The sequence below is a fragment of the Myodes glareolus genome, chromosome 6, assembly GCF_982192425.1.
Source record: "Myodes glareolus chromosome 6, mMyoGla1.1, whole genome shotgun sequence".
NCBI classification, from domain to species: Eukaryota; Metazoa; Chordata; class Mammalia; order Rodentia; family Cricetidae; genus Myodes; species Myodes glareolus.
Window position 1 is genome coordinate 83,228,647 of NC_142031.1, and position 16,519 is coordinate 83,245,165.

The 16,519-nt window shown below is 38.4% G+C and overlaps 1 protein-coding gene across 7 annotated transcripts in view; it reads left to right on the top strand.

Annotated features, from left to right (window-relative positions):
- The window catches only part of Pigf (phosphatidylinositol glycan anchor biosynthesis class F), a 41,174-nt gene that overhangs the window by 5,910 nt on the left and 18,745 nt on the right, over nucleotides 1-16,519 (top strand). For 5 of the 7 annotated variants that reach the window (XM_085690950.2, XM_048416299.3, XM_048416295.3 and 2 more), the window contains exon 5: nucleotides 10,889-10,997. In XM_085690950.2, coding sequence (XP_085547076.1) covers nucleotides 10,889-10,997 — 109 coding nt within the window. Of the gene's footprint in view, nucleotides 1-10,888; nucleotides 11,002-11,761; nucleotides 12,830-16,519 lie in introns of those variants that run through there. The other 2 variants (XM_048416298.3, XM_085690951.2) reach the window with 2 other exon arrangements.

Here is a 16,519-nt window from a genome sequence, read left to right on the forward strand (position 1 = left end):
TGAGGGCTCTGGAATGCTCAGATTACACCAAAGGGGAAGGGCAGTGTGTTTTACGGCTAAGAATGGAAAGAGCAGCTAAATGGCTGAAGTGCGTAAATCCACAGTCAGTGCTGTAGGAGTAGAGGGGAGAGAGAACAGGGCTGCACAAGGGGATTGGTCTGCTTTGGATTGCACCAGAAGTCCCAAAGGTGGGAGGATGCTTCTGCGGGGTGCTGGAGGGGCACAGAAACTGAAGTCAGCTTGTGGTTTGTGTGACTTGGAAATCAGCCGCTCAAGGAGAGCAGAGGATGGGTTCTGGGTAGCCTGTCTCTGTAAGTTACAGTTTTCTTTGGGAATGAGTGTTGGTTATTTTTTATATGTAGGTATAGCTTTGGTCTTGCTGTGTTTTATTTTTATTTTTTCTGGAACTGCTGTCTTTATGAGTATAAGGTTTCTAGGATAAAAATCATAACAACTGAATATCCACCCCTCCCCACAGTGTTAGCATAGTATCTCCAATGGAATTAGTTTATTTTAGTTTGAAAATTTTAAATATGGAAACTGGCTGAAACTTTTAATGGCTTATCTAGATTAGTGATTTAGCCAGCTTTAAATTTTGTGTCAAAGTTATATATTTAGGGGACACAATGTAACTTGGTTCTATAGTTCGTCTGTCACTGGACCTGTGTGTTCTAAAACTTACTGTACTTTGTAAAAATTAGGCAGTATGGGAAAAGATGGAATTAGAATCATAATGATTGGAGACTTCATTAATGACAAGAAAAAGAAGTGAAGAAATTAATAAATGTGGTAGCACAGTTTTACACTGAAACGGTTAAAAATCACATACTACATTAAATATTCTTTTTATAGGAAAAGATTTGAAATTTGATTCTTATCAGTTATTGTGAAGTAATGAAAGATGGCTATTGGAAATCTGATCAAGAATTAACACCAGGTGTGGATGAGTATGGCTTATGATACATTAAGTAAACTGATATAGTTGGGAGATGTATATATATATCTCCTATTTATTTATTCATGTGTGTATATACATGTGCGTGTATATATGTCCAGGTGCTGTTGTGCCGTAGGGCATGTGTGGAGATCAGAGAACAACTTTGGATGGTTGGTTCTTTCTTTTCACTATGTGGGTCTTAGAGATTGAACTCTGGTCGACAGATTTGGCAGCAAGTGTTTTTTATCTGCTGTGTTATTTAGGTTTCTTTTGCTGCAGTAGAGCACTGTGACCAAAAGCAGCTTGGGGAGGAAAGGATTTATTTATCTTACATGTTTCAATCATAGTTTATCATTGAGGGAAGTCAGGGCAAGAATTCAAGGTAGGAACTGAAGCAGAACCATGGAAGAATACTGCTTACTGGCTTTCTCCTGATTTGCTCAGCCTGCTCTCTTACACACCTTCATGCCCAGGGATGGCACTACCCACAGTGACGACGACCTCACAAACCAATCATCAATCAAGAAAATGCCTTACAGATCAATCTAATGGAGGCATTTTCTCAATTGAGCTTCCCTCTTGATATGATGTAAACTTATGTCAAATTGAACCATCATGCCAGCTCATGGGAGAAAAAAAAATTAAAAACAATATGCAATTCATACACTATTACTGTCACCTGCTGAAACATATGAAATGATGATTTTTAGTACAATCACAGGTCTGCATACCCATCACTAGAGTCAACTTTACAGTTTTTTCATCACTTCAAAAAGTTTTATATTCTTACGTATTATTGCTACCCTGTTACTGTCTCTAAGCAGCCAGGAATCTTGTTGCCATCTCAGTAGGATTGCTTGTACCAGGCATTTTGTATAAATGAGTCCTACAGTTTATGATCTTTTGTAACTGATTTCTCTTACTTAGCATAGTGTTTTCAAGGCTCATTCATGTTGTAGCATGTATTGATACTTAATTTCTTGCTATAGTGGTATTATTAGGGATTAAACCTTGGACCTTGTATGTGGGAGGCAAGGAGTCTACCAACTGAGCTGCATTCCTGGCACTACTTAGCTTAAGCAGAAAACTTGTGTATGGGATGCAACAGTTATGTCCAAAATTGGAAGGGCAGAAGAGGTAGAACCATGGATCTCTGAAGAGTGCAGAAGTTGGTGAAGTATTGATCATTTGAGGAAAACATCTAAGAAGCTAGTAGATAAGCTAAAGAAGCTTTTCATCGAGACTTGTTAGCTAGCCTGTGAAATTTGAGCCCTATTCAGAATGAGAATATTGAGTAAGATATTGAATTGATTTTTTTTTTGGTTATTGAAAGTTAGGCTTGTTATAGGAAGCTGTTAGGTTCCTCAGATGCCGCCGAAATGTCACTAGACAAAAAAAAAGTTACCCTTCCAAAATTTCTAGAGTAAGATAGTAAAAATCAAAGAACAAGCATTCAAGAAATGTTTGTCAAATGCATTAACAAATATTGGGAGCATCTATCTCCCAATCATATCTCTATCTCAATCATATGTCTATCATATCTCAACCCTAACTATAGTTTGTCTCAATAATTCTGTTTGATTTTTAAGTAACAGACCAGCAAGTGTAGTACATAAATACCACAGAGAAGAGTACAGCTTTGCCAGTTAATGCAGTATGGAGTACACTTGAGCCTGTCATTAGAGTGAACAGAAGTCTGTGTCTCCATATTGATTAGCGTAGTTAGAGGCATCGGAATGAACCTAAGATGCTGAGGGTGAACAGATCTGTTTTGAATTGACGTCTCACTGAGCTTCAAATCAATATAAAAAGTTTTTGCTATTTTTAAGTAAAATAACTAAGTTTTAATTTATTTGTTCATTTTTATGTGTATGAGTTTTGCTTTCATATATGTCTGTACATGTGTATCCCTAGTGCGTGGAGGCCAGAAGAGGTGGTTGGAACTCCTAGGACTGGAGTGGTAGATAGCGTGAGCTAGCATGTGGGTACTGAGAATCAAACCTGGGTCCTTGGAAGAGCATCAGGTGCTCTTAGCCGCTGAGTCCCCTCCAGTCCCTATGTTTAACGTATTTATCTGCTTGTTCATGTAAATTTAGTGCTGAGCTGAAAACACAAACATTTTGAACTTGAAGATTGAAACTTATATATAGAGGATCAATTCTGATACTTTAGAAATTTAGACATACTTAATTTCATTAACAGGCTTTTCCCATAAAGTTGTTCCAGAAAAGTAAACAAAACCACTTCTTAGAGAATGTTCTTGTAAATAAACTGATGACAAAACAGTAATTTGCTTTCTTAAAATATTTTGCCAGCTTCTTGTTGGTCTGCATAATATTGGATATGCTTGATTTGTAAGAGTTTAATTCGGTTTGTCGCCTTGGATTATCACTGTGTGATTATCACTGTGTGTTCCTTTCACTGTGGACTGTCTTATAAAGGAGAGCAGTAACCTAGCATGTGCCTGTGTTTTGTAGTGAAGTTTGGTGTTTGATTTCTCAGTTTGTTTATGCTGTTATTTAAGTGTCTGAAGTAGTGCTTGGTCCCTTGAGCTAAACATGTTCCTGGATAGGATGCTCACATCAGCTCTCAGTAATACCTGTCCTATAGATGAAAATAGGCTTCTTTTTGTCATCTTTATATTGATACAAATTATGTTGAGAAAACTACCGTGGACATTGAGTCAAAGATTTACTCATATAAAAATAGGTAACTTAGTCTGAATGTAGTCACACAAACTTAGCAAAAATTTTAATAGTCATTGAAAATTGTGTAAAATATTTTTAGCCACCAGGAGGAGTTGTACCCCCCTTTTCCTTAGATCAAATTCTATTTGGATGAGAACCTATCTAAGCAGGTGTACTTACTGTTAATTGCATCCAAGTGACTGATACATTAGCATACAGGAAGCACTCAAAGTGGCATATTTCAGTTGATAGTTAACATAATGAATTTCAGTGAGGCCAAGTAATATGGGCAGGTACATAGGCCTTATTGTCGTGAAGAGTGACCCATAGCATTTCTTTAATTATCTTATGAATAAATTTTATTCATAGCATAATAATAGGCCATTTAGTCTGTTCTCAGCCCTACTAGTTATGTGCAAATGTTCTATAATTATGATAGTACTAGTAGTAATAATATGCTTTAGATAAGTTTATTATGGAAACCTATGAAATGAAAATAAACTGATATCAGTCCTGTAAGAAGTTAGTAGGAATTTGCCTGTTTCAATTTTTTTTATTATTTCTTTGTTATAAAAGAACGCATGTATGTACATATTTTTTAGCCTAAGTAGTAAAATATATAAATTTTGTAGTAAAGACATTTGATTTTAAATAAGATTCTATTTAAAAATTCAAATAATGGAACAGAAAGTTAGAGAACTAATAATACTACTAAAGGAACAATAATTACAGATTTTATGTACTCTAATTTTGTTTCTTCATATAATGTGCAATTTTGAAACAAAATCAGTTACTCTAATCACTGCCTTATAATTTAGTTTAGCCCACTGATATATGAACGTGTGTGTGTGTGTGTGTGTGTGTGTGTGTGTGTGTGTATGTATAAAATGTACCACGTTTTGCATAGCACCCTCAGTTATCAGATCTTTAAGTGGAATGAAACCTCAGCCTGTATTGTTTGGACCATGGAGGAATGCAGTGATGCTGTAATACAGATGCAGGTGCTTCTGGATACTATTAGAACATTCTGTGCTTCTTAAGGATTATGCTTGTCTTTGTCCTTGGTCTAGGATGGGAAAGACAGTAGTTTCCTGTCCAAACTACTGAGAAGCAGAATAGATCACTGTGGTTGAATTAGTCTAATTATCATATCACTAAAATTGTTCTGTGATTGGTTTACTGTTGAAAGTTATCAGATTTTCACAGCTGTAAATAAGGTGATGCACATCTTTGTTTCACCAAACTTAAACAAGGGTTCCTTTGGACAATTGTGAGCAGTGTAATGTACATATTTGTTTCAGCAAAACTTAGGCAAGGGTTTTGTGAACTAGGTTGCTGGAGTAGAGCGCAGGGATGAAAGCAGCTGATTGACACTGTCAGACTTGCTCCTAATGTGAAGAATGCATATACAGCTACATAGATTTTCTCACCAACACAACAGCCATTCTCTAACTCATTGTCAGGTTTCCTTGTCTTTTATGAATCTAAGCGCTGTTTTCTCCTGGGACCCTGCCAAGGACACAGATGGCTCCACAGTGGCTTCATCTGGTTTCTAAAAGGATGTATAAACCCTGGCCGGGAGTTTTTAAAGTGTGAACCATGGAGCTGCCATTTACTCCACTTTAACTGAGTATGACTATTGAGTTACAGAGATAGCATCTACCTTGGTCTTCACCATTTTTTCCCTTTGCCTTAGATACAAAACAACAACAACAACCAAACAAACAAACACAGGTAGAAAATAACACCCAGTATTCAAAATGCAGATTCACTACAGCAAAAATTGGAGCCAGTTAAGATGAAAAGACAGCGCCAAAGAGAATTCATTTGTTATATTTCTGAGCAAATAGGTAGCCTCGACAGTTGTCAGTGGAAAGTATGAGCGAGAGAAATAGACATGGCACACAACTGTGAGGGTGGGGAGACATGTGCACAGGCAGATAAATATTGTGTTCCAGGGGAACATGCCCCTGGACTAAAACCAAACATTTTCACGTGATTTACTATATAAACATGTTATTAAGTGTATTAATTTGATAAAAAAAAGCAAAGATGAGAAAATGAGCCGAAATGAAGGAGACCAGACTAATCAGTGCCATAAATTCAGAACCTAAAGCACATCTTTACAACTTACTGTAGAAATGTCAAGAAGTGACTGGATGGTGCACACCTTTATTCCCAGCACTTTAGAGGCAGAGGCAGATGTCAAGGCCAGTCTGGTCTACATAGTGAATTTCAGGACTGCCTGGGCTACATAGAAAGACCCTGTCTCAAAAACAAAACAAAACAATAAAAGAAATATTGAGAAGCATAAGGTAAGTAAGTTAGAAGATCAAATTTTAGCCTGAAGGAAAGGTTTGAGCCAGTTAAAATAAATGAAGGGTAAGGAAAGCATTGGGAAGCATACAGTTACTAGAGAACATATGACAGATATGGAGAAAAGACAAGGGAGACACACACCTAAGACTCCACGTGCTTCTGTTGTACAGAAGAGAAGTTAGGAAAGAGGCTCATTACACCAAGAAATACTTGAATGAATTAGAGGTGCAATTACTTTGCAGAAGATACTGCAAAGTAACACAAACAAGTTGTACAATGAAAGAAGAGGAATAGAGAAATATAATTGTATCCCTCAAAGCCTCAGCTGTTCCTGCTAGCCGTAATGTTGCGATGTGCTCAGCTTCTTCAGGGGATAAAGCTTAAAGGAACCTCTACACACCAGTGAATCTACTCTTACCTGGAACCTTTCTTCTCCTTCAGGAAGCTCAGCTTACACCATCTAACCTCAAATGAAATCTAGATACAATAAAGGAGAGACAATAGAATGCACAGAAGATAACCGCATCTTTTGTGTGTGTATCTGTAAACATGAGCAGGCAAAGGGAATACTCAGCAGTAAGGCTCTTCGAAAATGAAATAAATATTATAGAAAAAACAGAAGTAGAGATGAAGTTTGAAAAAATTCTTATTCGGACAAAATGATTTTTTTTTTATGTGAAATGTAAGATAACCAGGGGTAAAGGGATGCTTAGAAACTCTTCCAGAGAGTGGGGAAAGCATGTTACTTGTAGGAAAGGGAGTGGAATGATACTGAACCTTTGGGTGGGAACCAGGACCCAAGGGAACAGTGCTTTCCAAAAATCTGAGACAAAATATCTGTGGCAGTCATAATAAAGTCATTTTCAGATTTAAAGTATCTCTTCAAACCTATTTTTGAGAGGGGAAGGAAAGGTGATGGGGGATAGAGGAGAGAGAGGGAATGAGAGAGTGGATCAAGATCTGACCCAGAACCCAGGCAATCGATCCCAGAGCAGTGGTCCCGAGACAAAGAAATTCCAAGATGTTAGTGCAGGATCCTCAGAACTGAGCTGTCAGCAGGCTGAGAGCAGCCGGACTGGAACAAATGAGACACTTCAGAAAGAACAGGGCGGAGAAAGAGGAAGCAAACATCTAGAGTACTCTGAGGTCGCTTTCTTTTTCAGTGTTTAAGATGAGTTAGTGACAGGGAGATAAACAGGTGGAGGGGGGAGAAGCAGCTCTTAGCACCAAGGAAAATTAAAAATTGTGTTTATTAAGAGAAAAGACGTGTAATTGTGTTTTGCTCTATGGTTGGTGTTTTCATGGCTGTTACAAAAACATTTGTTATCCATTCATCTAAAGGGGGCAATTTTAGTATTGAAGAGATGACAGATGTTGACATGGAAGCTTGTGGATAAAAGGAGCTATGTCTTCTACAGTAAAATGCAGAAAGCAAGAACATCTTGGAATATAAGGCATGCAATATGTATATACTTAATATATATAATATAAATATATATTTATATGGGGTATATGTTTTATTGGAAGCATCTCTGTAGGGTGTAGAAATCAGGTAGAGGAAGAAACTTTTATTCTAATTGTTATCTTTGACTTTAAAGATGTTACATAACAACCTACCTTAAGACCAGCAATACCACTTTTAGGTATATACCCAAAGGATGCTCAATTGTACCACGAGGACAAGTGCTCAACTATGTTTATAGCAGCATTGTTTGTCATAGCCAGAACCTGGAAACAACCTAAATGCCCCTCGACCAAAGAATGGATTAGGAAAATGTGGTACACTTACACAATGGAGTACTACACAGCAGAAAAAAACAATGACCTCTTGAAATTTGCAGGCAAATGGATGAAGCTAGAAAACGTCATGTGGAGTGAGGTAACCCAGACCCAGAAAGACAAATACCATATGTACTCACTCATAAGTGGTTTTAGACATAAAGCAAATTAAAACCAGACTACAGGTCTTAATCCCAGAGAACCTAGACAGCAATGAGGACCCCAAGAGCAACATACATGAATCTAATCTACATGGGTAGTAGAAAAGACAAGTTCTCCTGAGTAAATTGGGAGCATAGGGATCATGGCAGAGGGTAGAAGGGAAGGGGAGAAAAAGGGAGGGGAGCAGAGAAAAATATATAGCTCAATAAAAACAATACAAAGTTACATAAGTTATTTTGATAAATACATTCACTTAAAATACAAGGCTGCAGAATTTTTATAGTTTTATATACATCTTGGTTCCATATTTTTGATGTTTATTGTATGTAGGATCACAAACAATCATGGATACGCTGAACAATCAAAACTGAAAACAACCTCTTGGATGTTTGCACTTTTTATTTTAGTAAGCAAAAGTTTGTTACAATGTGCCGGAATAGTGAAATTGTAAAAAGCATCTTTGTTGGCACCAGTGGCTCTGATCACACAGTTGCTTTGATTACAATCCTTCAGTGACTTCTATAGCATGACTTGAATGCAGTCTGAACCATAAGTCTGCTGCATTGAGATACTCCCATTTCACACCGGCTAGAATGACTGTAATCCACAGATAATTAGGAAGATGTAGAAAAACTGGAACCTTCACACTCAACTTGTGGGAAAATCAAATATTTTAACTGCTTGGGAAAACTGTCAGTTTCTCAAATAGCAAGTGGCCCAGCTATTTCCTTCTAGGTATAATCCCAAGAGAGATGAGAACATGTTTCTATACAGAAATTTGTTCACCAATGCTCCTAGCAGCATTTTTTTAATAGCAAAAATAAAAAAAGCGGTAAAAACAACCTGGATGCTAACCACCTTTTGGTTGGAGAAATAAAATCTTTAGTATCCATTCAAGGGAGTATAATCCACTGACATGAATGAAGTGTCTATACATGCTACACCATAGATGAACCTTGAAAAGATCCTAAGTGAAAGAAATCAGTGTAAGAATTCATGTCAGTTGAGCCCACTTAGGTGAAATACTTAGAATAGGCAGATCCGTAGACATAAAGTAACTCGGTTGCTTTGGGCTATGGGGAAGGAGAAAGGAGAGTGGTTGCTGATGAATGAAGAGTCTCTTTTTATAGTGATTAAAATATTCTAATATGCCTGGTGATGAGTGTGTAATACTGACTATCTCCAAAACCATTGCATTATAAATTTTAGATTAGTAAATTATGTGACTAGAACAGTATTTCCTAGGGTTTTTGTTTGTTTTTGCTTTTGTTGCTATACTCAAACAAGTCATTATTTAACAATATCCCAGGTTGGCCTAGAACTTGCTGTGTAGTCCAAGCTAACCCCGATCTTGTGGTATTCCTCCTGTCTCAGCCGCCTTTGTACCGGAATTACATGTGTGAGCTACCACAACTGGCGTAAAGTTGTGTAGATCTCTGACCCACTTCTCCAGCCTGTTTCCCGGCTTGCACTGACCTCATCCAGCATCACACACGTCCTCTTATCCACAGGGCATTTTTTTCTAGCTCAAGGCCTCACACTGTTTATTCCTTGGGGTCTGGATGACCTTCTTCAGGTAAAACAAAAACACACTCTCCAGCAGAGAGTAAGTCTGCTTTGAGCCTCTCCACATTTTACATCTCTAGCACCCGCTTTCTGTGTTGTGGCGTAGCTGAGCTAGCTGTGTGTTAATGTCAATACTTGTCGGCCACAAATCTAGTCAAAACTTACCTTGGAGACTCTTTTACGTTACCTGGACAATGCAACTCTCTTTTTATATTTAACTCAGCTAGTTTATTTCCTCTTGAAAATAAGACTAGCTTTCTATTCTGCCAGGCTAGCATTTCCAAGTATTACTTAAAATATAGAGCAGTAAGGCCTAGCAAATAATACAGATTTGGATACAGGGTGATTGTCTACCACTTCCTTCCAACCCCAAATTTTAACAGAAACAAGACTTTTCTGGATGTGGGGATGCCAGATGGACATTTCATTTGAATGTCAGTAATTCACTGCACACTTTGTGTGAAATAGTTGGAGAGTTTCTAATGAAAATGCTGCTGCTGCTTTTCATTAACCTCACATTAACTCCACCATGCATTGTAAGCCGTCGGATCTTTGCCCTCACGTGCTGCATTGTGTGGGCCTTTACTGTAACTAGACACATGTTCTCACGTGTCATAGTTATATAGTCATATATATATATATATGTATATATATACATATATATCCATAAGAATATCTACCTGCATTCTAAGACTGAAATCAAGACCTGAACTATGAGAGGAGCAAGAGTTCTGTCCTTCCCCTTTTATCATAGGAATTGACTGCCGTGAGCACTGGGTTTACAGTGTGTGCCACCATGCCCACCATCATGGATGGGATCCTTTAAAGTTCTTGTTCTCTATCCCTTATTTATCAACCAGATGCAGTCATATTGAATAAAATATGGCATGAAGAAGATGAGTTGAGAAAACTATTCTACATCCATACAATGAATTACTGTTATAACTATTCATGCAGAAAACAAAGCTAAATTGGCTTAGAGCATGATGCATTTAAATCTTACTTGGAAAAATACACATGTGTTTGTGTGTGTATACATTTTATTTATGTAGATATGCATATGCGCTTTCAGATAAAATCGTGTGTGTGTGTGTGTGTGTGTGTGTGTGTGTGTGTGTGTGTGTGTGTGTGTGTGAACCTGCACAGACTCTTTCTGGAGAGGAACATAATCATTTAGAAATGACCATTGCTGTGGGGAAGAACTCAAGAGGTGTGATTGGAAAACATACTTCTTACTACGGCGCTCTTTGAGACTGTCTCCTCTCATAGTGCCCACGCAGTACCTTCACAGTGGAAATACATGTGTATCTTCATGTTTCTATGCCAGTTTGTGTTGATTATGTAAATGGGTGAGAAATGTGTGTAGCATCAATTTGTGCTAGTGCTTGTCTAGTTACTATAATATAAATGCCAATAACTCTTGTATTGTGTTTTGCAGAGTTACATCCATTTGGGAGAACAGTCTTCAGATCACTACAATTTCAAGTTTTATAGGAGCATGGCTTGGAGCATTTCCTATTCCACTGGACTGGGAAAGACCATGGCAGGTTGGTTTTAAAGACTTCAAATGAACAAAATGCGTGTTGGTACAGTGGTAGGAAAGCTGATGAAGAAAGCTAGTATGTGGTGCAAGGTATTTGGTTGTTCAGTAAAGTAGGGAGCACAGCTCAGTCTCGGTGGCTGCTATTGGGACATGACCCAGTGCCACAGGCATTCATGTTGGCCTGGATCTACCGTACAGCTGGTTTTTCTATATGCATAAGTGAGTGTTTCATTTTAAACTGTGCATATACATGTTGTATGCATGTATCTGCTTATGTGTGTGCTTATGCATTTATCATGTGTGGAGGCCAGAAGTTGACATCCAGTGTCTTCTTCTGTTGGTCCTCACCTCATTTTTTGAGACAGGGTCTCTCACTGAACCTGAATTACTGATTGGCTAGGCTGGCTAGCCATTGAGGCCCTGGATTCTCCTGTCTTCCCCTGCCTGCACTGAGATTACAAATGTTTGTCACTATGCCTGCCTTTCACATGGGTGCTGCTGATCCAGACTCAGGACTTCATCTTGCAGAGCAGCCACTCCCCAGTCTTTTACAAGCTTATTTTGCTAATACACACAGGAGGCTTTTCTTCTCTCTGTCTCTGTCTCTGTCTCTGTCTCTGTCTCTCTCGTTATTGCACTTCTCATCTTAGATTATATTTTCTTAACTAGATAGATTGCTTCATTGAATACTTACCTTGAAATGTATTACAAAGCAAAGTAGTTTCTAAAACAAGCTTTGTTACATTTTTATTTATCTCATGTGCACAGGTCTGTGGGTGCATGCTTGCTGGAGTGCACGAGCGGGAATCAGAATAGGTTGTCACTTTCCCCAGGTGGGTCTAGGAATCAAACAGGTTGTCGGGTTTGGCAGCACCAGCAGGTACCTTTACCCACTGAGATGTCCTGCCAGCCCCTACACAATTTTCAAAACAAAGGCAAATGGTTTGAGAGGAAGCTGGACAGTACACAGGATACCACTGAGCCATATCCCCACCCCCTTGGTGCTTTGAGACAAGGTCTCATTGCATAGCTCAGGCTGACTTTGAACTTGTTCTGTCATCCAGACTGTCCTGAAACTTATGATCCTTTTGCTCCGGCTTCATGATTACAGATATGAGTCACCACACCAAGCATCATTATCTTAATTTTTAAAATATGATTGTTTTAAGACAGGATCTTATGTAGTCCATGCTGACCTTGAATTCCTGATCCTCGCACCTTTCCTTCCCTAGTATTGGGATTACAAGCATGTCACCATGTTCTCATACTCTCTGTTGCTGCAATAAAACACTGAGCAAAGGCAACTTGGGGGAGGAAAAACTTATTTGGCTCACACTTCCAGGTTACAGTCCCTCATTGGCAGAGGTCAGGAGAGGAGCTCAAGACAAGAACTTGAAACAAAAACCGTGAAGGAACACTGCTTGCTCGTTCCCAGGTTCATGCTTAGCTAGCTTATGGGATGGTGCCATCCACAGCTGATGGGTCCTCCTGCATCAATTAGTAATCAAGATAGCCCCATAAACATGCCTACAGGCCAGGATAAGCTTAGAAATCCCTCAGTTGAGCCTTTTCTTCTCAGATGACTCCAGGCTTTGTCAAGTTGACAATTCAAATTAACCAGGACACACTATAGTTTGTCAACTTGACACACAAACTCATCACTGTGGCACCATAACCTTTCCTCTTTTTTTGTCCCCAAGATCTTGTTTCACCAATTTTTAATTGTTTTATAATATGCTACTTTATTATATAGTTATTTTATAATGTAATAAACTCACTATTGATCATTTAGTTTATTGCTTGTATTTACTATAATAAACACTGTTGTGATAAATACTTCTGAATCTATAGCATCATGAATTTTTACTGAGGTAATTTCTCCTAAAATGAACAATGATATTAAAAATAAATGTACTTTTTTTCAACATGAAGGTAATATTTTCTGGTCTCAAAGAAAAAAATATTTGCCTTTTAAATTTAAGCTGTATTAATAATTTTTGTAGAAAGTTAAAATTAGCTTTTTTTGTCCCCATTCAGTGAGGGAAAACCACCATTTGTATTTTGATGGTAGCTTTTGCAGCTCTCTCCATGCATGCTGTTCATAATGTACATGTTGTTTTTAATCTGCTTTTTCCCTTTAAACTTTATATTATGGTGTTACCACATTAGTGAAGAATTATAGAACTGCAACATCTCTATTTTCTTAAAATAATATGTCAGTTTTTTTTCCTTCTTTTTGGGTTTTTCAAAACAGGGTTCTCTGTGTAGCCCTGGCTGTCCTAGAACTTGCTCTGTAGACCAGGCTGGCCTTGAACTCACAGAGATCTGCCTCCTTAGTGCTAGGATTAAAGGTGTGTGCCACCACTACATGGCAATACATCCATTTTTAATGAATGGGCATTTAGGTTGTTTTCAGTTCACTGGTAGCAGCATTAATTTTATTATTGTCATACTTAAGCATATACCTGCATATTTGCCGAGGTTGTAGGTAGCAAATGGTTGGAGTTAAATCTTTCACATATACATCACTTATAGGACCTGAATTTTATGTTGAACATGACTGTCTATTTTTAGATCCATTTTTGTGGTTTCACTTAAATGTTCTCTCTCAAACAGTTGAGTGCTCCTTTCACATTCAATAATTCTGGTGAGCTGCCCTCTGCATGATGACGGATTGTTATATTGTATAAGTCTCAGAAGGAGAATGTGGCAGTACTGATGTATTGGGAGGTCTGGAGAATGTGACCACAAGTACTGATGTCCTACTTCTGATCATGTTGGTGACAGAGCTGACATCTCATTGCAGTCAGCCATACTTAGTTTCATTCAACTGAAGATAGATTGGAGGGCAAATTATTGAAGAAGGTACATGTATTATTTCAAACAACCACATTCATGACTTTAGGCTAATATAATTAAATCTAAATATAGAATATCAATAGAAACTAAAGCACAGTGGGACATCAGCTTTAATGAGTTGGTAAAATGTCAGCGTGTGTATATACATTACCTACATTAGTGTCTACAAGTTTGATCATACCTGTTTAGAACTTTCCTGCAAGTCTACAGAACTAGAAGCCAGACTGTGGAAGGTGGATGTGCTGATTAGAGCAGGGGTCTGGGTTTGCTTAGGAGACACTGTTCACAGTCCCGTTGTCCAGTTTTAGATTAGTCAGGCTTTTTTGCCACTAATTTCACACCCCCTATACTTACAATGAAGAGTGAGCAAGATTCAAATTAATATCAATTTTTTTAATTATTGTAGTTTTCCCTTAACCTATGACATTGGGAAGTGTACTTTTTGAGACAGGCGATCACTGTAGCACAGGCTTCCCTGGAATTCACGGTGTAGCCAAGGCTGACCTTGAACACCTGATCCTCCTTCCCCACATCCCAGGTGCTGACTGAATTGGCCTTTTGAATCTCTGTGAGTGTGCACTGTGCACTACTGCACACGGAGCAGTCCGCCTCTTAAATCTGTGAGTGTGCACTGTGCACTACTGCACACGGAGCAGTCCAGTGGTGGCGCCTCATTGTCACTGTGTACACCTAGCTAGCTGCCTCTCTGGCTCCCGTCTCCTGGGATGACAGCAGCTTGGGCTACTACTGAGCTATCTTCTGAATTATGGACTTTAAACAAAGATTTTCTAGTTAGCTGATTTGAATACAAGTTGTTAGTCATTATTGAGAACATTTCACTCAGCTGGGATACATTGGCTGTTTTGTTCGTTTTCGAGTACTACAAGTGAAACCCTGGCTTATTCATTGTCATCCTTCTAAAGTGGGACATGTATGCATAAGGAAGAACAGAATCGACATCTCAGGCCTTTTACTCACTTCTTCATGCCCCTTTTAGGGTTTTCTAATAAACTGGAGAAGTGATGAGCTTTTGGTTTTTTTCTTTCACTTTCATTTCAGCAAACAAAGTTTTTGTGGTGCTATTGTTATTTTTTTAATAAATCAAACTCTACAGAACAAGACCGCACCATGGCTCATAATGTTGACAGAATCTGCCAGAAAAGCAGTAAACGAGATAAGGGGATAGGGCGTTTCCTAATGTGGGGATTGTGCTAGAGCGAAGGAAACTTCAGGAGAAGGTATACTGTGTAAACTTCCTGTGAAATACAGCATGCTATGAAAAGGGAATTTCAGTTCTTTGTTCCTTGTAGCTCAGTACACACTTGATTCGTTTAAGTTATGTCAGAGCAAGCATCTCTGGGTTGTGTTTTATTTATATTTTGGAGAAACAGGAGTGTCTGGTTTCTTTAAAAACACACAGAGCCAACAAAAAAACCTGTCACATTTTAATGCTGTTTTCTCTACTCTGAATTAAAATTTGCTTTCATATAATGTTCCTGTGGCCAGGCATTAATGGTGTTCTGAAATGAGAAATCTCAGGCATATTTGTAGTTTTCAAGTAGATTCTTCAGTAAGGGACAGGGAATTGGTGCCAATGAAACTTACTTTCAACCATGTGAGCTTTCAATATTTTAGTAGCGACAGGTGATGAAGCTACTGGACATCTCCATAGTTGAAGGAAGGGAATCCTCCCTCCATGTGTAGAAGGCAGCAAAAGAAGGTGGCTACAGAAAGCAGGGTAGGAGGTACCTACCACACTGTTGTGACCTATGAAAGACGTGGTTTGCTGACAAATCTTTCAGCATACACAAATGCCAGCTTCATTGTGTATACCGAGCTTTTACCGCCTGCTTTTGGTCCTGTTCTTTCTGCTAGTAGTTTAAGTGAGTTACTTCCCTTTTGTTTCTTTGGTATTTTCTTAACCCAATTTATTGAGTTTCTTGAATTTCATATCGTGTTCAATTCTGTGTGACATTTCAGACACAAACAGAACATGAGTCATTTGTAGGTCTCTATGTTCCAGGCATGGGTTTTGGTGCTATGCCAAAGGTAATGTAATCATGGCAGCTGTAATGCAAGGTGGTCTCATTCCTGTTCTTAACCCACACAAAGGCAACATGTGGAAGGAAAGAGTACACTCCATGTTCACCATTATTTGACTGGCAAAGGAACGATTTAGGATCCGAACAAAAGCTCCACCTACACCATGATTTTCTTCACTGCCGGAGACTGAAAACAGTGTTTGTTTCTTTCAGGCCATAGCTTTGTTCTCTTTAGAGTATTAAATTGCTTTCTTTTCCCATATTGTTTTTTCTAAGTGTCGTCATCACCCTGGTGATGTCTGTATTTTTAGACCAAAATTTAATACATTTGTAGGAGCATATTTAAAGCTAATTTTCAGTGCTGTTGTATCTGTAAAACTCATGCTTTTTCAAGTGTGTGCACACATATGTAGCATGTAGCTATAGGAAAGTGACAGGTGTCATGTTCCACTTACTTCTTCTAAAGACTTATTTGTGTGTATCTGTGCACATGTGTGTGCCCATGGAGTCCAGAAGGGACACTGGAAACCTCACCTGGAATTACTGGTGTTTGTGAGCCTCCAGATGTGGGTGCCATCAGAGTAAATAGGATAAACTGATGAATTGCAGAGGAAGGGCTGTTAGA